This window comes from Pipra filicauda, unplaced genomic scaffold (genome assembly GCF_003945595.2).
Source record: "Pipra filicauda isolate LSUMZ 115617 unplaced genomic scaffold, ASM394559v2 scaffold68_size4259465_pilon, whole genome shotgun sequence".
Classification (NCBI taxonomy): domain Eukaryota; kingdom Metazoa; phylum Chordata; class Aves; order Passeriformes; family Pipridae; genus Pipra; species Pipra filicauda.
In genome coordinates, this window is record NW_024104853.1 from 3,639,641 (window position 1) to 3,662,490 (window position 22,850).

Genomic DNA, 22,850 nt, shown 5'->3' on the forward strand with positions numbered 1-22,850 from the left:
ACTGTTTGTTTGATCACTCAGGGCATTTGCATATGTGAAGAGACTTTTCCTGTTCTGTGCATTGAATTCACCCAGCCCAGAAAAATGTGTATATGTGTCAAGTAGGAAAGTTGTTGAGACTGGTGACATTGGTTTGTTACCCATCTACAGGAAATGAGGCTGGCTAGTGCAAAGCTGGGAACAGCTGTTTGAAGGCCAAAACACTGGGCTTATACTCCTGTGCAGGGAGGTGATCCAAAGCAATTAGCAGAAAACAGTGGCGTGGCTTTAAGCAAAGGTACCTGATCTATACTTGAGGCATAAGGAAGACTCATATATTCATCTAGTTTTCAGGTGGTGCCCTGTACAAATATCTATATGAAAAATGTGTGAGAGAAATGAGTGAAAATTATGTGAATGAAGTCATGAAAAGTCCTTCTATTCTGACCTTTTTGTCTGTCTGTAGCTCCTTGTTGTCTCCCCATTGTGTTACAGAAGTAACACCACATGGTAAGGGAAATGAGTAAGATGTAGGCGGGATTTTTGCACTCTGTAACATGAGTTCAGAAGAACTCAATCACGAAATCATACTCTCAAAGCGTGCAAAAATATACCACTAGGACAAATTCATAGTTTCTGCCTTTTTTGTGCTCTGTTACTGTAACGGCCACAGGGAAAGAGGTTTTCAAGGAGAAGGTAAGTTTACTTTTGTCTTTGTCTATTTTTCTTTTCTATATTCTTTTCTATTTTTCTTTTCCTCCAAAGCAGCTAGGCAAAGAAATACTTAACTTTGTTATTTCTGCTAGTTTTAATGTTAAAATAACTGTCAGGTGCGAACGGACACTACCTGCAAATGCATGCTTTTGTCTTAGCCAATACAGTCTGAAAATAATAGTACAAATATATTTTAAAATTAGCAGTTCCCAGTGTTACTAGCCTTATCCATATAGAAGCATTTTTCTTATGTTAAGACCTGCATTACAGTGTTGAAGAATGCCTAGGTCACTTTTTCTTGAAAACAGTCAGACTGGAAATGTTTGGATTTTAGAACTTTATATCCATAGAGAAAATTACTATGCAGAATGAGTCCCTTTTAGGAGTACTGTATTTTGGCAAGAGCAGAATGGGAACATGACAGTGTCCTTTCTCCTTTACAATTTTAATAGTGAAGTAGAAGATTTCACATACACACAGTTCTCTGAAAATGTCACAGGCATGTAGGCATAATTTTACCTTCATAGCACAACCAACATGTAAGCAATAATTCCATTTTATATATTCCCACTGACAAAAATAGTTTTCGAATTCTTTCAGAGCCAAAGCTGGGAAATAAATCTCAGAGGTTTAGTCTTAATTACTATACCTAACACAGATTTTCCCTTAAAAAAAATTAGTCATATAAAAAGAAGTGTATGTTTTGCAGGTTTTTTTATTTACAAACCTTCCTTTTCATTAATTACAAAAATCATAGCAGTATAAAAACATTATGAAATCCATGGTTATATGTTACTCATAATCAAAAGGCTATTGGACAAGTTTTTATCCTTATCTAACCACCTTTGTAATCAACTTGGATGAGAATAGCCACTGCAGTAGGATTTCAGCTTCTGAATTCCTAACATGACCTGTGGACATGTGTCAGAATTCAAGCTTCTGTGAGAAGTAACTGAGAGTGACTTGTGCTGTAGCATAGAGTCCAGCAGTAGCCGATTTCCATAGAAACCTTATAAGCTACAGTAAGGAAGGAAACAACTTCACACAGAAATACTCTAAGTTTCCTTAAGATTTTGATCAATAATCTGCACAGGAATTATTTGAGATGTGAAAGAAAGTTTGAAACACCTCTGGGGAAAACAATACAATTCCCAGTTCCTCCATCGCACCTGTTTTTCTAAAGAGAAAAAGCACTTGATATTTGCACAGGTATAAGAAAGAGAAGAAAAAGGTATTTTCAATAAAAAATTTGCAGTTATCAGTTGAGGAAATAATAGTTGCAGCATTTCTGTTTAGTACTTAAATATGGATTCCAGATGATGTAAAAAAGAAAAGGAATTAATCATCTTGGATTTACCTGACCCAAGTGGATAGCTCAGAGTTAGAGATTCCTCTGGGAAGGTTGCCCTGGACTATCTTTTCAGCAAATGGCAGAAAATAAATATAGTGCAACCTACATTTCTCTTGTTCTGGACTAGGTTGAATAAACCATGTCTTAAGTAGCTGCGTTTTCTCAGACAATGTTAAGGCCATATGGAATTACTGGTTCTCCTGTGAGCATATCTATACAGCTTTTGGATAAGTTTAGGTAAGATGAACTCCACCCCATTCCACCTGACAGCATCTTCAGAGTTAGGTTAAAAGCTTAAAATATTTTAATTTCCTTTTATTCATTTCCAATAGCAAGCATGTTATTTACAATCCATAAAAAATTATCTGTTCCTTTATGTCCAAGAGTCAAGAGAAATTTATGTGGTTTTTATTTAAGAATTACTGAATAAAAGTAGAAATTCTCTTTTGCTCAAGACCCAAAGGTGCGATCCTGTCCTCCCATATTAATAATATTGTCTCCCACAAAGGATTGCAGAGCCAAATTTTCTTTGCTTTGATATTTTTCTGAAGCTAATACTCCTACATTTTTCTAACGTCTGCACAAGTGATGGAGATATATTGACTCAAGAGGTGTAAATAAATAAAAGTATTCTGTGTGCTCAAAACAGTGGGTTTTTATGCAGTTGGGTGCAGTCATCACATTTCACTCAGTTGAGTAGCTTGCTTCTTTCATGGAAAGAATGTCAAGAAACATTTCAAATATAGCTAAAGATAGTAAAATATGGGAAAATAAGTTATCCATGTATGAAACAAAGGATACTTCTGAGGATATTAGCATACTTCTATATGCATTTATTATCATCATCAAATAGTATAGGAGACAATTCAGAAAGAAAAGTACAATACAGAGAAACTGTTCTTTGCATCACAGCTCACAGAAAAGGATAATGAGAGTACAATCCTTCCAAATAAGTGACAAATATTGGTTTTGTCAAAGAGGAGTGGTTCAGCAAAAGGACACTAAATAAATTTAGCTAGACCTCAGATATAAGCTGGAAACAGAAAAATGTCAGTCTCTCTTTGAAATAATGTGAGATAAATGTGTCATGAAGACTTAGTTCTATTTCAGGTGTTGCTAAAAATAAAACTGTAATGCTGACACTGTGAGTGAATACAGTAGGCTCAAAAATAAACATTACAGGAAGGATAACCATACTTATCTGTTCTGCTACACTTTCTTTGGCATAACCACAGAAATGTGAATAAATAAAAAAATGAAAAATAAATGCCCTCAAAACTTGGGAAAAAATGTCCTGTCAACAAATGGTGTAGAGAGACTCGTACATATCTGAGTGATCTTCACAGCATGTGCCTAATGTTGGTAAGAACATGACACTGTGCAGATGATCAGGACTGTTTTGTAGACAGAGTAATGTTCTGGCTGTAGAACTTGGGCTTATTAAAGAACTTCTGAGAATATCTCTATATATGCTTTTCTTGAATATAAAAACCTGAGGTCATCGCTGAAGAGTCCAAGGATGTAGTTTTATTTGCTTTTTCCTTGACCACAATGCCATTTTAGGAGTTCCTTTCACCCTGTTTCTTTGTTGCTGGTAATTCAACTGCTTGTTGATCTACAGGTGAACCAGGTTGTGAACTGATTTGAAATTAGAATAACCCTTTTTTCTTTAGATTTGCAGCACTGGTAAAGGCTTAAGGAAGCCCATCTCTCTAAGACCTTTGGACAGCACCTGCAAGCGTACTTCAGGCTGCTGCATTTGCCTGGCAATTTCTTGATAGAAAGGAAATTTATTTGTTTTGTAAATGAGGAAGTGAAGTACACAGACTTGATTGACCTAGGGTCATAAACTGAATCTGTGGCAGACCAGAGAACTGATCAAAGCTCTCCATCACCTCACCACAGTACCGTAATAACTGTACTCTCAAAAGTAGTTTGTTATGTATATGAACTCACACATAAACTGGATATAAACAACTCTATGCTGAGAGTTTTGATACATTTAGTGACTAGATAAGGGTCAATATTTCTTACAGTAGCAGAAATAGCTTAGATAGCTCTTCTCTGGGTCTTTGTTGCTTAACCCACACTGTCATCTCAGATGAGCTTGCTCCACTGTTTGTGGTAAAGGATGTTAAGCCAGGTTAAAAAAAAAAGTGCTGGGAGGAGCATTAGTTTTAATGGTGATCACATATTCAATACTACTCACTACAAGGCTCCACAAGGAGTGGCACTAGCACAGCCAAGGATGCAGGATGGAATCAGGACAGAGCCATGGAGGATGGGGAAGGACAGGAAATGCTTAAGCCAACAATGCTGTTGAAAGAAATGCTGCTGAACCAAGTTTCAACCTTCCTCTTGGAAGGGAGGAAATTTTCCAGAAATCCAGGAGTACTCTGACAGTTTTCTTGTCTCTTGAAAAATTCCTCTTTATTTCCAAAGGTGTAAAAATTGGATGTGGATTTCTAGGGCTGACTGGAAAGGTGCGTGTAAAGGTGGTACATGTGGTGCTTAAACTCAATGAAAAGTGATTGGACTTGGGAAGCTATGACCCAGTCCTTCAATTCACATTGATAGTTCTCAAGAAGGGTACCGAATGATTATCATTTCCTGTTGGAGATCTCACCTTTCGGTAGGGAAAAAACACATGAGAAATGCATTCAGGTTGTGAGTAGGTAACCTGAATAGTCTTTTAACTTAAGCAAGCTATCAACTTCTGCTTCAATTTCGTCTTGATTTTACACTAGTTATATGAATATTCAGGCCTCCTTCTATCAAGTTCAGTGCAAACAAAATTCACCCTACTCTTGAATCCAAACTACTGAAGCAGATTAGCAATCATTTCCAATTCATGATTTAAAAATATGCCATTCTGTCTTTGAAATCATAACACTTCTGCAGGTACTAGCTTCAGGAAGCAGTCTCAGGGTTAGGTTGTAATCAACCAGCTGCCGCACAGAAGAAAGCAGTGGACACCTTTTTTTAAATCAGTAGTGCTTTGTAAGTCAACCAAGAGTCGGAGCACTTAAGCACAGGAGAGAGAAATTGCCTTGCTCATAGTTGTAGAATTTATATTCCATTGTAGACTGGGCATTAGTTAAACAGGGGATCTAAACAAAGGACACCATGGTGACTGTCTTTGTTATTAGCTTCCACTAAATCACAGTGCTTGAATTTATTAAAGACTTGATTAAATCCCAGTCACATCTGGAACAATGGTAGATAATCCTCATTGCTCAACAGAAATAAAATAGTTGCCATCTTCAAGTAAGTACAAAACTACAAGACCCAAACAATATGCAGTTGGATTTACTAAGCAGGTAGCTAAAAATTATTAAATGAGCCTGCAGAGATTTGCGTTACTTGAGCACTTATACAGTCTTTCTGCAGAGTGGACATGGGATATTCTTTCTGTGTTTGCAGAAATGAATGGGACAGCCATTGAAAATTTTGTCTGTGTCATTTTTAATGTGTCCTTCATGAACTGCACGTGGCATGTGGGCAGGACTGCTACAAGAGATACCCAGTATTTTCTGTACTGGAGGCCCTCAGAGTAAGTAGGTCTGTTTGAATCTAGGGAATTTTCTTTCTGGTCTGATATGTTACATTGTCAATATTTAGCTGATACGATATTTCATGTAAAGGAAAGAAGATGTCACAGGGTGCCAGAATTACATCAAAGATAATTGGGGAAGGAACACAGGATGTCGATTCCAAAATGTGACAATAGCATATAAGTATGCTTATTTCCTGGTAAATGGATCTAGAAGTGGACAAAACATTCAGTCATATGAGAAGAAGATTATGCTATACAAAATTGGTAAGGATTTTTTATTATTATTATTTTATTTCTAGTTTTATGCTAAAAGAATGAGGAATTCATGCCTGGGAAAAAGCATATGTTTTTAAAATACTGCTCCTCATAACAGGTGTTTTTTTCCTTTTCTCCAGCCCTGATGTCTGAAAAGTCTAAAGTATAAAAATGAACAAAAACTAAGGAGTATAGAGACAATCATGGGTTGGAGAATCATGAGCATTTCAGTACAATATTTATTCTGTGAAAGAAAGGCATCATCTTTTGGGATTAACTAGTTAAGGATGCCTGAGTGGGACTATCTAGATGTTGGTCTTATTATCTCATAATTCTGTGCATCTACAAATAAAAAAGAACCAGTTACCTTAACAATGTGAGCAAAAGCCTTCATTTTTTTTTAAATGGAAGAATGTTGTTGATAAAAAAATATTATTTCTATTTTATATGAACACAGTATTAAAAAAGACTAAGAAAAACAAACACATACAGATTATATGTTGAATTCAGTAAAATCTAATAAATGGCTTGTGTTTTTTAATTTTACTTACTGTTGTTGCTGATGCTCCAGTCTCCTCAACTGGAGTGCTAAACCAGGGAGTCATGCTTCAAAATATGGGGAGAATATAGTAATTCTGCTAAAGCTGCATTATATCTATTTAGACCAGTTGCTTGAACATCTACCTATATTTTTAAAAAGGCAGAGTGAAGAGAGCTATTATTAATCAATAGTATTTCTGATTATATTATCGTAGAAAAACTCACCCCTCCATTAAATGTCACTGTGAACTGTAGAGAAGCTTCTCATACATGTAATATTCAGTGGCAACCACCTCACACAAGTCATGTGAAAAGAAGCAGTTGTTTCAAATATGAAATTGTCATAGAAAACAAGGTAAGAATAATTATGACTTTTAATAGTATTTTATTATGTCTGTATTCCCACACATAGCACCATACAACCAGTACTGTGTTCTCTTCGCCTACGTAACTAATCTCTTGTTTTTATGTGTAGTGCCTCTCTTACACATGAGCTGAGGACTGCTATTACTCACAAAGAGGGGCAGCAAACTGAAGGAATGCTTTCAGTCCACTGCACAGTTGGTGCTTAAAACAACTGGGCAAGGAATTCCCCATACTGAGGGAGAATACCTATTCTAGCTCATATAAGAGAATGGAGTCTTAGATATCTCCACCTGGGTGCCTGTACTTTTCATTTTGTCTTTTGTGTATCCAACCTTGCCTTCTTCTCCTATTGCCTCCATTTACTGACACCAGCCTGTGTTGCTGAAGGACTTTAGGAGTTTATGTTTCTCTAGAGTAAGCCTGCAGCATACATAATCAAGATGGTTGCACCACAGCTGTCACAATCAGATGTAAGAGGCAGTCACAGAGCATCTGTTCATTGTGGGGTTTTAGTAAGTTCTGAGTTCTTTGGTTTTTAACTTAAAGTGGCTTTCCAGGTCTCAGCTGTATACAGATGTCATTATAAATTTCAGTACCTGCAAGTATTTTGAAGTATTACATCATTAAAAGAAAAAAAAAAAAACAAACTTCAAAATATTTGTGGAAATATTTGTGAGTTTGTTGTTCCAACAGTAAAAAATAAAAAATTTAAAAAAAAATTTAAAAAAAAGGAGACGTAACATAGCTAAACTAAATGTTTAAGAGTATAAAAGCCACACAGGCAAAAAAACTAATGGTAATAATATTGTCTGAGTTTACTAGTAAGTTTTAGATACTTTGTTTTGTACAAGTAAAACATAAAATTTTAATTGGTTCTAAACCTGAGCCTTTTTTGTTTAGTGCTTTGATACTCAATTCTGTAATCAAATTTAAGAAGTACAATATTTCAAAGCAACTGTGGTGAGGAAAAATCATGTAGTGGAAGAATAGCTTAACTTTGTGGTCTTTAAAAGAAGGCATTTAAGATATTAGATACAAGTTTTTTTCATGAAAATCAAATATTCATGAGAGAGGGCTCGTTATTATACGGTAGCAAAATAAATAATCTTAAAAATTAAACTTTTCTCTTTTTGCTAGGCTGATCCTGAGAAAAACTTCAACACCACATCTAAAACAGTAAGTCTATATTAATCTAACATTTATTCTTTTTTGAAACTTCTTCTATATTACAGAATCCTCCAAACAAATTGGTTTGGTTTCACATTATCAGTTTCAGTGTACTACATATGTTCTTTATTGATAAGTTTTCTAAATCCAAAATTTTAAACTATCGTTTATAAAACATGGTACAAAAACACCTGCAAATGTGGAACTTCATATTACTTCACAAAATCTTCTATTTTACATTCTTTTGTACTTCCTAGAATATTCAGATATATATGTATAAATATGGATCATGATTCTGTGTAACAGATACACAAAATGTGGCAAATTTCTTCTTTATTAATGGCATCTGGAAGGGATTGAGATGGAAGAGGCAAAAAAATATCACCTGAAAGATTAAGCCAGTATATAGATGGACTTAAAAAAAATCAGGTTTTCACATCTGTATAATCTGGATGTCAAACTCTACTTCAGTTTCAAAAACATCCACAGTAAGGGAATGTCAGATCTCTAAAAAATTTTTCCCCTAAAGTCCTATTGTTTAGCATAGCCTAGGGATCCAGGGAAGCACATAGCAAATTTCATCTTCATATTATCAATAACAAAAATGTTTAAACAAAAGGAATTAGGATGAAACAATCTAACTTATTAAGGGATATTTTTCTATTTGTTATTTCACTCTAGTCTGTCCACAGAGACATAAGTGAAATTTTCTCATAATAATATAAAAATAATAAAAAATTCTCAGTCCAGTTGTTTTGCATTGCAGCACTCCTACCTCTACGAGAACTTCCGCGCAGAAAAAAGGTACAGCGTCAAAATCAGAGCAACTGACACAGGCATTTGTTTAGTGAGCCCAAGTTGGGGAGAGTGGAGTACACCTGTGGAGTTTGGTAAGAATGAAAATCACTTCCTTGACCAAGTTCGTTTAACCCTTGTCTGCCTCATTTATTACTTCATCCTTACAGATGGAAGCACATTGATAATTGCCCATTAATTTGCTAGGGCAAAGAGAGGTGGAGAACTGGCATGTCTCTTAATATGAGGGAGTTTTCCAAGCATTCTGGTGTGACAGTGCTTCTTGCAAGGGGTTAGTGAATAAAGCAGACCATTTTGAGGTCTGTTGTCACTTCTTCCATCTCTTGGATTTTTCAATACTCTGTAGGGCTCAGCTCCTCAGGTCTCATGTTACTGCAGATAGTCCACATACTGTTAACCATCCTATTCCTTCACATGCTACAGAGCAATGAGGTGCTAAAGTCATCACTTCATACAGTGCTTGACTCCTGCAAAGCAGATTGCAAATAGCTGTGCAATCATTCCTGTCCTGTGATGCTAACCAACACTTTGATGATTGTTTGACTTTCAGGAAAACAACAATTTACATCTACTTCATCATATACTTTATTTCTGATACCGGGGCTGGCAGCAAGTCTTGCACTTTTTCTCTGCACAGTGTAAGCCTCATTTCTTGCACAAAATTTTTATTCTGAAGTTAAAATAACACCTTTTCCCCCAGTGGAAAATTTCTGGCTTCTTTTTAAAGGAAGTGAGGGAGGGGGGGAAATCAACACTGAACTATACTAGGAATCATGACCTGTTGGATGTTCCTCAAGTGGGTTTTATATTTCTGATTCCCAACATTCTTATCGACTTGTTTAATATAAGACAATGCTTTCCAATACTAGGACAAAGCTTTACCTTGGTGTCACTTTCCTGACATCAGACCCTCCAATGTAGATGTGTGGTCCATGAAATTGTTTTCATGTTTTGACGATATAACCCTTCCATATACTTAAAAACCCAACTTCTTATGAGGCTTTAGTAAGTCATAAAATAAATTATTGTCATCCAAATTCTGAACAATGAAATTATAACATTGTATTCAGCCTACATAACGTTTAGCTACTTTTGACTTAGAGGAATACTACTTTTGTCTGAGAGGAATAAAATAATACCTCGGGAGCATTATTATAGAGTATGTGTTCATATGTTTGCACACTAAGTCTTTTCTTCACCAACACTTTATGTCACTGTAGAAGGGTTTATTTGAAAAAAACATCTGCTACAGTACCACAGCCAAGAGACCCATTCCATGAGGCCTGTCCAGTGGATTTCCAGGTACGTTTTCTTTCCATTTGTCTGAAACTTAAAAATTGAGGTCAAGTTCAGTCTTGAAGGTATGACCTAAGTGTCAGAAAGATGCACACAAGCAAGAATCATTTTTCTTTCTTCTTCTTGTTCCTGTGGTATGGAAAGAGAAGGTCCATATGCAAATAAATATTCTGTTTTACCTTTTCCATTATGAAAAAATTGTCATTCGTCTACATGGAGCACTGGAGAAAATACAGTTTCACCCTGCCCTCCCTATAAACCATAAGCTATCACTTGAATAGTGCTGACCCTAAGCTTCTCAGTGCAATAATAATGCAGAATCAGACAGGGAAAGAAGGGACAAAGAATTCTACAATCATTTTGCCGTAGAAGGTGTTGAACCCCATGTTAGTATTTGGTAATAATGCTAGAGGAGGAAAAGTTTCTACGGTATGGTAAGCAAGAAAGTAGAACAGAGAGTTCAGAGGTGCTTACTTAGGTAGAAAGCTGGAAGGACTAGTGAGAAGGAACAAATACACAAACATTGCAGGAACTGCCCATCTAGACAGCATGTTCCAGTTTGTTTTAAGTTGGCTACAGGCAGGTCTGGAAACTCAAATTTGTCCACAGGGACACACTGAAGTACTGGTGAGCCTTTATAAATCCTTTTAAGTCCTTTTCCTTCATCGTGTTAACTCTTCTATGTTTTAAAATAGGAGTTTTCTGTCTTTTGCGTTTGTAGTGGGTTGACGCTGGCTGGACGCCAGGTACCTACCAAAGCCACTCTCTCACTTCCCTCTGTAACTGGACAGAGGAGAGAAAATGTAATATAGGGTTCATGAGTTCAGAGAAGGACCAGGAGAGATCACTCACTGATTACCATCATGGGCAAAACAGACCCAAAGAGGGGATATTAATTAAATTTATTACTAACAGAATCAGAGCTGGAGAATGGGAAGTAAAATAAATCTTAAAAAATCCTTTCCCCTGCCCCTACCTCCTTCCCAATTTCGACCTCATCCCCCCACAGTGGTGCAGAGAGATGGGTAATGGGGGTTATGGTCAGTTCATCACAGGGTGTTCCTGCCGCTGCTCAGGGAGAGGAGTCATGGAGGACACCCCCTGCTCCAGCGGGGGGTCCCTCCCACAGGAGACAGTCATTCACTAATTTCTCCAACACAAGTCCATCCCAGGAGCAACAGTTCTTCACAAACAGCTGCAACATGGGTCACTTTTCCACAGGGTACAGTCCTTCAGGCACAGGCTGCTCCAGTGTGGGTCCCCCACAGGGCCACAAGTCCTGCCAGGAAAACCTGCTCCAGTGTGGGTTCCTCTCCCCACAGGTCAGCAGGTCCCTACCAGAACCCTGCTCCAGCACAGGCCTCCCACGGGGTTACAGCCTCCTTTGGGCATCCACCTGCCATGGTGTGGGTCTCCTCCATGGGCTGCAGGTGGATCTCTGCACCCCCGTGGTCCTCCATGGGCTGCAGGGGGACAGCCCTGGTCTGCACCACAGGCTGCAGGGGACCCTCAGCTCCGGTACCTGGAGCACCTCCTCCTTCTCCTTCTGCACTGACCTTGGTGTCTGCATTGTTGTTCACATGTTCTCATTCTGCTCTTCTTTTGCTGAAATTTCATTTTTGCAATAACTTTTTCCCCTTCTTAAAAATGTTATCACAGAGGTGTTACTATCATGCCAGATTGTCTTGGCCTTGGGCAGCAGTGGGTCCATTCGGGAGCCAGCTGGCATTGGCTCTACTGGACATGGGGGGAGCTTCTAGCAGCTTCTCACAGAAGCCACCCCTGTAGACTCCCTGCTACCAAAACCTGGCCACAAAAATACAAAACCAATACAGAGTTGAAAAATCTTTTGTTCCTCTTTGGTGAGCTCAACATGGGGAGAAGATCTAGACGTGTCTATTTCGGTGTTCTCATTGACAGAGTCCTACTACAGCTTTTATATAATAACAACTCTTTGAATGACAGGAGATTCATAAATCATGACTTTGTGGCTAATCTCATGCCTGAAACACTAATGAAATGTTTTATTCTTCCTTTAATAGGCAGAATATGAGAATCTGTTAATAAACCATGAAACTGAAGAAATAATAGAGATTGAAGAAGTGATGTAATGGAATGCAAGTGAAACGAGCAACTTGATATTTTTCAAGCACATATATGTTGTTGGCAGAAGTTAACAGGCTTTTCATATTCTCTTACTCTTGCAAGCAGTGAGAATAGCATTGTCTGTAGAGACAATTCCCCAAGAGCCTGTCTTTAAAAGCCTCTTTGTATTTGATTGCATTTTCCATAAACATTTTGAGGTTTTGGACTACTTCTGTTTCTTCTTATGATAAATACTGCAGTGTTTCAGCAAAAATATTTCAGTACTGCCTTGGAAGTTATTATACTGTTTTCCAACATCATTCAAAAGAAGAACAACGAAACTTAAGGGGTTTATTCAAGATCCCCAGGGGTTCAATGTCTTGAAAAAGGTACAGCTGTATTGATACTGTGATCAGGAATAAAAATTTGTCAGCTGTATGAAAACTTACTGAAAACTAGCCAAGATTAAACCTCTTAAGAAAGATCATTTCCTCATACAAAATGGTATTATTAAAGAGCTCATGATAGTTTTCTAAGTCTACTTGTTGCCTTTAATCTGTGTTGCTACATCCCTCAGCACAGCATGTTGCTCACTGACATTTATAAAACCAAAAATTTCCTTCCATTCTTAATCCCTTCATATCTGTGTTAGATGAAAAAATTACTTAATATGTGATTTCTAACAGGTAGCAGATAATTATGTGTATATGTGTGGAGTGGGAAGTGTTGGAAATGGAACTTTCAAACTCTCCAGCGGAAGCCTGCTACTTGCTAGCTGCAAATAGTACAGGCTAGTTGAGTGGGTTTATAACACCTGGATGAAATAGAAGCATCACATCTTGAATCTTCCAATTAATAAGGAGATGTGAGAAAAACCCATCAGTTTTGACCTTCCATTTGAATAAAGTTGAATATGAGTCAGCAGTGCCCTGGCAGCCAGGAGGGCCAACTGTGTCCTGGGGGGCATCAGGCAAAGCATCACCAGCCAGTCGAGGGAGGGGATTGTCCCACTCTGCTCTGCACTGATGTGGCCTCACCTTGGTGTAGCTTGGGGCACCACAATAGTAAAAAGACATAAAGAACCCAATGGAGGTCTATTGAGATGTAGAAGGGCTTAGAGGCGAAGCCATACTGGGAGCAGCTGAGGTCACTTGGTCTGTTCAGCCTGGAGAAGGGGGGGGAGACCTCATTGCAGTTACGACTTCCTCGTGAGGGGAAATAGACAGGCACTGACCTCTTCTCTGTGGCGACCAGCGATAGGACCCAAGGAACTGCATGAAGCTGTGTCAGGGGAGGTTTAGGTTAGATTTTAGGAAAGGGTTCTTCACCCAGAGGGAGGTTGGGCACTGGAACAAGCTCCTGAGGGAAGTGGTCACAGCACCAAGTCTGCCAGAGATCAAGAAGCTGGACAATACCCTCAGGCACATGGTGTGATTCCAGGGGCTGTCCTCTTCAAGATCAAGAGCTGGACTTGATGATCCCTGTGGGTCCCTTTCAACTCAGGATATTCTCTGATTCTCAATTCCATCAGGTCTCAGGATGGTTAAAGTCATCTCAAGTAGCTGAAATACTCTCACGGTAAATAAAGTCCTCTCAGGGTGATAAAATTCCACTAGACAAGATTACCTTCAAGGTAATCTTTGAAACGAAATTTTTCTATGGTTCTGTGTTTCTAAATAAGTTTTCAATAAAAATTTCTTTTGAATATCCTTTGGAAGAAGAATCAGAGGAGGATCCTTCTACTTAAGCTCTAACTGCCAAAAGATAAAAGTACCTGCATCAGAAGTGGACAACTAAGGCCAAAGCTTACTTTAATCTAAGGGCAATTAAATAGATATAGTCTACTGGATTCTCTCCATCCTACTTCACTCAGTGTTGATCATGGCCATTGGTGCATGCCTTACATCCCCACTGCTTTCACTATGAAAGCTGCAGAGACTGCAAAGCCATTAAGAAAACTTGTTCATTACCAGCACCCATAATTACCATTATGAGAAAACCATAAATCATATCCATGAAACAGTGCAGGTGGGAGTAGGTGGGGGACTAAGGTGTCATTTTCCCATCCCTGGTCAAAGACCCAATATAAAAATCTATGGGAAAGGATGGTCAGATTTTACAACCTTTTAATCAAGTGGCTTGAATGTTCACCCATATAGAAGTCCTTTTTCTCTGGTCTCCTATAGCTGTTCCTCTGTTCTGTGGATAAAAACATTTGCCAAAAACTAGAAAGTTCTTGCTGCAAGGACTAAACTGAAGCTCTTGTCTACCATTCGTGCTTTTGTGACACACACAAAAGCTGTAACCAGCATAACAAAATACCCGTCAGTTCTTTTGAACACTCCTACTGTTGTTGGAGCAATAAATTATTCTTCAAGCTTTTGTGACTTTTAAGAAAGGTTGAGTTTAATTCTGCTCCTGCAGTGATTTTACTCCCAGTAGGGCCAAAAGTCTGTAAACAGCCCTAGCGTCTCCACCTAGGTTTCTCCTGTCTTCTTCTTTCTCTTCTCATTTCACTTCCAGCTTCTGGATCATAGAGAGGCTACTCGACACTACTTTTCTGGCCTCTGAAAGATAACAGACTTTGGTAACACCAGCAGTAACACCAGCTTTGCTTGGGAATTTTTAATTTTTTTTTAATTTGTTTGCATTTTTGAAAGCTGCAGGTAAAGACTTGCTTTAAATATAGAGAAGCAAAGAAATCCCCTAAATAGAACAGTTCCCTTTTCTGCAGTAATACCACTGTCTTTTTTTATGGGCTGTTTGGATTGTTCTACTGCAGTATATTCCAGTTTAAAAGCAAAGTACCCAAATCCTTAAAACCCAGTCTTCTTCATTTTGTTGCAGAGATATAAAATCTGAGAGAGCACACAAAATGCAATGTTACCATCACACAAAATTGAGTGTTTTCTTCCAAAGAGAAGAACACAGCACACTGTAGGGTTTTTCATTCTTTGTGATCAGAAGTCCTTTCTTCTGTCTTTACAGCACAGTAAGTGCTCAAAAAATACCTACATGGATAAGCATGGAATTTCTTTAATCTGTAAGTACATTGAAACTTTGGACAATGGACTGCTTTTTCCTCTGAATTACTGTCATAGGCCCAGCTTATGTCTTAGCTTTCACTTGCTTTTTCTGTTGACATCTATAATATGATAGGGATAGTCATAGTGATTCTTACCAAAAAGAGTTGCTTCTTTGACTAAATCTACTTTTTGGTAGAATATCCATCTATTTGCTCTTAATTCCCACTCTTAGCTTCATAACTGTGCTTCAGAAAAACTTTATCACATTTTTATTCTCTACTAGCACACGAAGAGAGTGAATGTCAATGAACTGGTCCTTATAAAGCCACCATTGCCTTAGACTTTTACCTCTGAAACCACAAAAGATCAGGTCAGGCTCTGTTGATTCTCTCATGATTCTCTCATCTCTATGGATGACTGGAGTTTTTTAAGTTCTGGATGTTCAAAGTGAGTTGTTCATCTCCTCAATCAACAAAATAGTCATTAACAGACATGATCAAATGCACAAACACAATCATACGGTGTCATTTAACAGGTTGATTTTTGATTCATGCCTGGCTCTATTAGCACATTCCTCGCTCTTTTAGTACTGCATGTGAGCAGGTACTTTTTCCTCTTTTTTTTTTTTTTGATAGAAAATAGTTTTGAAGTAAAAAAGTTTCTAATATGAATAGACTTGTGCAGTGGGTTGAACCTGGACAGATGCCAGGTACCCACTAAAGCCACTCTCTCGCTCCCCTCTGCAACTAGACAGAGGAGAGAAAAAAAAAAACAGCAAAGGATTCATGACTTGAGATAAGAGCTGGGAGAGGTCAGTGATTGATTACCTTCATGGGTAAAACAGAATCAAAGTGGGGATATTAATTAAATTTATTACTAACAGAATAAAAGCCAGAGAGTGAGAAATAAAACAATCTTAAAAACACCTTCCCCCACCCCCTCCTTCCTTGCATGTTCTCCCTCCTCCCCCCCAGCGGTGCAGGAGGATAAGGAATGGGGGTTATAGTCAGTTGTTGTTTCTGGGGTGCAGTCCTTCATGAATGAGCTGTACCCGCATGGGTCCCTCACAGGGGCTACAAGTCCTATCCGAGAAAAACCTGCTCCAGCTTGGGCTTCCTTCTCCATGGGCTGCAGGTCTCTGGCAGGACCCTGCTCTATCCTGGGCCTCCCACGGTGTCACAGCCTCCTTCATGCATCCACCTACTCCAGCATGGGTTCCTCCATGGGCTGCAGGTGGGTCTCTGCACCCCGATGGTCCTCCATGGGCTGCAGGGGCACAGCTGCTCCACCATGGTCTGCACCACAGGCTGCAGGGGCCTCAGCTCTGGAGTCTGGAGCACCTCCTGCCCCTCCTTCTGCACTGACCTTGGTGTCTACTTTGTTATTCCCATGTTCTCACTCTGCTCTTCCCTGACTGGAATTCTTTCTGTGCAACTTTCTGTTCTTAAATATGTTATCACAGAGGTGTTACTATCACTCTTGATTGTCTTGGCCTTGGCCAGTGGCAAGAAGCATGTCCTGGAGCTGGCTGGCAATTGCTCCACTGGACAGGGAAAGTTTCTAGCAACTTCTAACAAAAGCCACTCCTGTAGCCCCCTGCCCCGCTACCAAAACCCAGCCCCAGGAACCCACCACAACTTGCTTTGCTACACTTGTTCCCTTCATAATATATGAGCTGTGGAGAAGAAAGCAGGTCAGATATCCACTATATGGTGTTGGCTGGTCTCAGTGACAGCTCAGTATAATTAATATTTACAATTAATGTAAGAGAACGAACCTGGAAAAGAACTGCCCACTTATAGCTCTTCAGTCATCAATCCACACTCTAGTTGGAATCAAGGAAGCAGAAATACTCATTAGACTCATTTCTGGGTCTCTAGAAAGTAGGCCTTTTTGTCCCCAAGGAAAGTCAGCACTGCACTATCTTTAGCTTCCTCTCTTGGAAATATCTCTATCTCAGTTAGGTATGAATAGCTGACATATATGAACTATATGTTCAGTGGGATAGGAATGACTGGGGGATTTTTAAAAAAAAGCAATTCCTGGAGCATCCTGAAAGGGTGCTGGGCAGCAGGTGAATTTTTCCAAATATAGTAGCCAAGAAATGGGAGTGGTAGAGAAGTACATGGGTTGTTCTCTCTCCTATATTTCTAACTCCGAGCAGAACGGATCTGCCTGTTTTTAAGAGGAAAATCTTGACATACCTTGCTGTTTGAAAATGTCATGTTTTCTAGTGATGCTTCAATTTCAACATGTGAAGAAATAAAATTACTTTACATGGATTATAAATCTCCATATTTAGCAAATTACATTGCCTTCTGTGAAGCAAAGCCTTTTGAGGTATAAGGGAACTTTTGACATTTTATATTGTTTATAATAACCTTCTTCTTTAGAAGATGCACAGCTGTGACATGAGAAGGTAACAAACGCTCAGCATCAGGGCCTTGAGTAGCTATTTGCATTTGGATGCTTACTACCTGCAATTTCTGTCTGTTTTAGTGGTTTGTGGTTTGGCTTTTTTCATACTTGGAGAAATGGACTGAGGGCAAACCCACATCACAGTTTTTGATAGTGATATATATTATTTGAAGATTTCTGTCAAGGTTTAACCAGCACAAATTCATACCCAAGATTTGAAATCCTCTTTTTCCACTTAAAGAACTTTTGTAATTTGCATTGTCATCTTCCTGAGTGCCCCCACAGACCTGACTATTGCCACCCAGTCCTCCAGAGCTTCCCTGCTCAGAGCCCTGGACGCCCTCTCAGACCCTCTGGTCCATCAGCAACACCACAGAAGGGACAGTCTCCAGCTCCTCACAGCCCTGCCCCATCCAGCCATGGGCCCCACCGAGCCAGGCACACCTGCAGGCCCATGACCCACCCCAGTCCTAAAGGAGGTGCCTGATTGCAGGGGTTGGGGCTGCCCTGGGTCCCCTTGATCTGGATTGGGGGTGGGATGGGATGGGGCTGCTAGGTCTTGTCCTGGTGCCCTCCATGGGGAACCCCCATCCCCCACCCCCCATCCCCCAGAGATGTCTTATATTGAGAGATGCTTTGTACTTCTTCAGTATTGCTTAAAGCTAGAGAGAAATACACGTAAAAGAAAATATTTTTATGCACTTGCTGGATTCTCAAGCAGCAGCATACTCTGTAAAACAGAAAGGAAAATTTAACAAGCTAACTGCTTGTTAGTGTTATATGCAATCATGAGTTAAGCATTTACATAAATTTGCTATGAATCAGGAGGGAAGTGATGAACATTGTATTTTGCAACACTTCCGATGCTAAGACAGTTCCCCAAACACAAGGGAGGAAGACAGCCCTTTTTGTAGCTATACAGCCCTTTAAAATACAGTCTTTCCATCTTCTCTGAACCTGAAGACTATGACAGAAAGATAAATGAAATAAAGACATTTTGAAATAGAAGGTAGGTCTACCTTTTTCTTTCCAACTGTTCTGTTTGCTGAGGTATTCACTGAGACTTTAGGAAGTCCGGGACTGGAGAGGATATCCTAGGCAAATATATAACAAGGTGTCAGAGGAGTATATGGAGTGAAGTTGAATGGAGGGGGTTTTTTTGCAAATAAAGTACCTGCTGCCTGTTAAGAAAGGTCCTAGACACAATTTTTATTTTTTTACTGGATTTGATACTGGATTTGTAGAAGTTAGACAGTGCTCCTAGATCATAGAATTATGATCATGGAATGATTTGGGTTGGAAAGAACCTTGAAGATCATCTAGTTCCAATCCCACCATGGGCAGAGACACCTTCCACTAGATCAGGTTGCTCAATGCCCCAAGTGGCCTTGAACGCTCCCAAGGATGGTGCAACAAGTTCTCTGGGCAACCTGTTCCAGCACCTCACTGCCCTCACAGTGAAGGTTTTCTTCCTTGTATCTAATCTATACCCTCGAAAGCAAAGAACTAATACCCTCAGCAAACTTATATACTGGGTAACTTGAGTTGAATGATACTGATGTGACCCATTTTGATGTTTTCTTTTTGCAGCTGTTTACCCACCTGCCTGACATCTATTAATCCTAAACTTTGTATACAGCAGACAGGTAACCAATCTTTAGACCTTAATATAGTATCCACCAAATGTACGTCTGTAAGGTTTATGCATTGCTCCTGAGATCACCAGCTTTACAAATCAGCACACAAATTGTTTTGTTGCATCTATAATCATATCTTTGGAGGATTTATCCATAAAAAATTCTTCATTGAGTCTGTCAGTGAAAATATCCTTCAGTGTTAGTACCCAGAATGAAATATGTCATTCCTAACCCAAGTAATAACTAACTGGACTTGCAGGTGTCTAACACAGCTAAGCATGTGCCATGATCCTCCAGACTGGAGGAATCACATTAGTTTTCCTCATCACAGATATTCCTCTATTTGCAGGCATGAATGGGTCAGCCATTGAAAATTTCTCCTGTGTGATTTATAACATTTGCCTCATGAACTGCACTTGGCAGGCAGGAAGGGGTGCTCCAGCAGATACACAGTATTTTCTCTACTGGCAGAACTCAAGGTAAGTAGGTCTGCTTGAGTCAGGGAAGCCTGAGTTCTCATTCAACACATCACACTACCCGTGTTTAATGAAAATACCTTGCTTTATACAGAGATGATGGACAGATGGAATGTGAGCTTTACATTAAAGACGAAAACGGCAGAAACATGGGATGTAGATTCCAAAATGTGAGGATAGAGATTGAAAAAGCTTACTTCCTGGTTAATGGGTCTAGCAAAAACTCCCTGATCCAGTTCTATGATGAGTACATTGAACTGTATAAAATTGGTAAGTAAATAATTTATTTTGTCTTTATTTTCAATATTGCATGAGAAGAGTAGAGTATTTATCCTTGAGAAGGAACCATGAACCCTCTCTCACCTAGAGATGAAAGTAATAGACTGTGGCATCTTCAAGAAAAGCTATTCCCCAAGCAAAAGAGCAATGAGGGAAATTAAGCAAGAAAGCTCCACAGCTGAAATCTGCCTCAGATTCTTTAGCAATCTACCCTTATTGGTTTTAGGTTTTTCTCAAGGAAGGTTCACAAGACTTAAAAAACTGTACTTTCCCCTGATGTCCTTCCAGTGATGGCCAAATATTTTTCAACAGAGGAGACTTTTTAGAAGTTTATCTGAGCACAGATTTCTGCTTTTCATTGCCAGTGGGGATGACACAGAGTGGCATCATAGCCCTGATTAAATTAATTAATACAGATACAACAGAGCTTTCACATGTAGTGCTCTACTTGAAAGTATCCTGTGCAATTACTTCTACTGTGGTAAAGTCTCATTGGCATTGTCACATTGGTTTTGGTATTGTCTTCAAAATGTAATGTCACTCACAGCAGATGAAACAAGACTGTTCTTTGACCAAGTAGCCCATCACAAATAGGCCAGGCCTATCCCTAAAGATTGATGTGAAGTAGTAATCTAGCTGAAATTAAGCTTTCCTGCACCAGCCTTTTGTCACCCTTTCTGCTGTGAGTGACTGTCTTTTGCTGTTCCAATAATCAAGTCCTTGGCAATGATCAAAATATAAAGGTCCTCATATTTTTGCTTGTGAAGTTAGGGGAGATACATGAAAAAGTTGCCTAAATTATTAAAACTGAAGTGTCTTTCTTAAATTTGTATGGCTATTTCTTTTGCAAGGGGAGTAAACTGTATAGTTCACAACATCAAGAAACCAACACCGTCATGTGACAGAAGTATTGTTGTGAGGAGGCTTAAAGACAAAAAAGTGTATTGAATGTCTTACTTCTTACTTACTCTGGGTTAGCAGCAGCTAGTTCATCCACAGTTATAAACATTCTTTCAGAAAAAAGACAGTACTCTACTTTATTCATCTAGAAAATGAAAGGGGTTTGTATCTTTGCATGCTCCTATATAATCTTCCCTGGCTTAATTTCTTTTTTTTTTTTTTCTGATCCTGTGGACATGATTTAGAAAACATTGGTCTTCCAACTATTTCTGACAAGTCCTAAGAAAAATAGATACAAATGAGTATCTTTCTTCATAGAGGTGTTACTTGTAATTTTACTCTCATCAGAGCAAAAAGGGGTCAAGCGATTTTAATTATTTGGATTCTTGGTTGTGTCATTTCAGAAAAGCTCATGCCTCCATCAAATATCACTGTCAACTGTGATGGAAATAAAAATGATTGCATAATTCAATGGCAACGACCCCAAATAAGTCACTCTAACAAAGACAAGTGTTTTGAATATGAAATCAACATAAAGTATAAGGTAAGAGGAATTTCTTCACCTATGTTTAACATTAATTCATATGTTTGCATTTACCAGTACATATGGATGAAAAGAAAATAATTTTCTCTTGTATGGTGCAGTCTTCCTCACATGCAGCACCATATTCCTTGGTGGCTGTGCCTCTTGAGGATCCTGTTATGCCATACTGTCACCTTTTATTCTTTTTTTATTCCTGCTCTCTTGAGTGAGATATTGCTGGAGATATACTACGTAACGGAGACAGTCCCAGAGGAGAAACTTGGTTAATCAAGAGTTGAACATATCACAGCTTTATCTGTGACAACACTGAGAAAAAGCACTTCTTTCAGTAAAACCTGTTGGAATTGCCCTGGATTGGAGTCTTTCCAGTAGTGACTGCATAGCTGTGAAAGGGCAGAGCTGGGCTTTAAATAGTGAAAAGAGAAATATACATTCACTTAACAAGTTTGAGTTGATGGAGGTGAATTTCTCTATATATGAAATGCAAATAGCTTACCCAGACATAAGCATCACACTCGTTGAAGATTCATAATCCTAAATAAAAGGAAAATAAATGTGAGAGAAAGTAGAAAGGCAGTGTGATTAAGCACGGGTTACTGGGGGAATGATATAAGCTACAGAAATTCAAGACCTTGACCTTATAAGTCTTTTTGCAACAATAGGGAAGGAATGAGCTTGCTGTGTTCCGCTGCTAGAGTATATGTAAACAGCTGTAACTGTGGTATAATTGCGGCAAAAGACCACAGGGTGGCAGATAGTGACTACAAAGGAAAAACCTTCCTGAACTACTGCCAGATTTGGTCACTTAGTGGCTCATTGAAGGCCTTCCCTAGATTTCTGAAATTTGGAATTTCTTAGTCTGGATTGAGCTTGCTTTTTCATGATAAGTTTTCTTGCAAGCCCAACTAACTGCAATGAAACAGCAATATTCCTCTGAATTACTTGGCTATTGCAACAAAGAAACCTTATTGAAAACTCCATGTGGCACTGGAATAAAAGTCAATTGCAAAAAAGCAATACACACTTTTTAACATCTTTTTAATATGACTTATATTCATTTTATAAAGAATATTGAATTTCACACCTTGTCTGAACTTCTGAGCTTTTTTTAATAATAAGTAGCAGTTTTCACTTTATTAATTATGTCAAGGTCCAACAATTACTCCAGCAATTGAGCAGCATAGGCTCCCTTGAGACTATAAGATGCAGCTATAATCATGTCTTTGGAGGATTTATCCATAAAAAATTCTTCTGCAAAATTTATTGCTTTACCACTGCCTGGTCTAAACTTGTATTTCTTTACCAATACACTATGACCAACAAATGTTGTACTACAGTCGGCCTTTAAACTTTATTTTTCACAATTGAAGTTATTTGCATTGGGAGCAAATGCACACACAAAAAAAGGATAACTCCATGAGTAATATCATTTCAATCGTATTTTC

At 38.7% G+C, this 22,850-nt stretch overlaps 1 protein-coding gene across 1 annotated transcript in view; it reads left to right on the forward strand.

The window, feature by feature from the left end:
- Positions 1–586: 586 nt before the first annotated feature.
- The window catches only part of LOC114003910 (granulocyte-macrophage colony-stimulating factor receptor subunit alpha-like), a 30,306-nt gene continuing 8,042 nt past the window's right edge, over positions 587–22,850 (forward strand). The window contains exons 1-9 of the mRNA XM_027751306.2: positions 587–675; positions 5,468–5,597; positions 5,689–5,864; positions 6,611–6,750; positions 7,899–7,937; positions 8,695–8,818; positions 19,556–19,685; positions 19,777–19,952; positions 21,266–21,405. Coding sequence (XP_027607107.1) covers positions 5,470–5,597; positions 5,689–5,864; positions 6,611–6,750; positions 7,899–7,937; positions 8,695–8,818; positions 19,556–19,685; positions 19,777–19,952; positions 21,266–21,405 — 1,053 coding nt within the window. The 5' untranslated portion in view covers positions 587–675; positions 5,468–5,469. The remainder of the gene's footprint in view (positions 676–5,467; positions 5,598–5,688; positions 5,865–6,610; positions 6,751–7,898; positions 7,938–8,694; positions 8,819–19,555; positions 19,686–19,776; positions 19,953–21,265; positions 21,406–22,850) is intronic.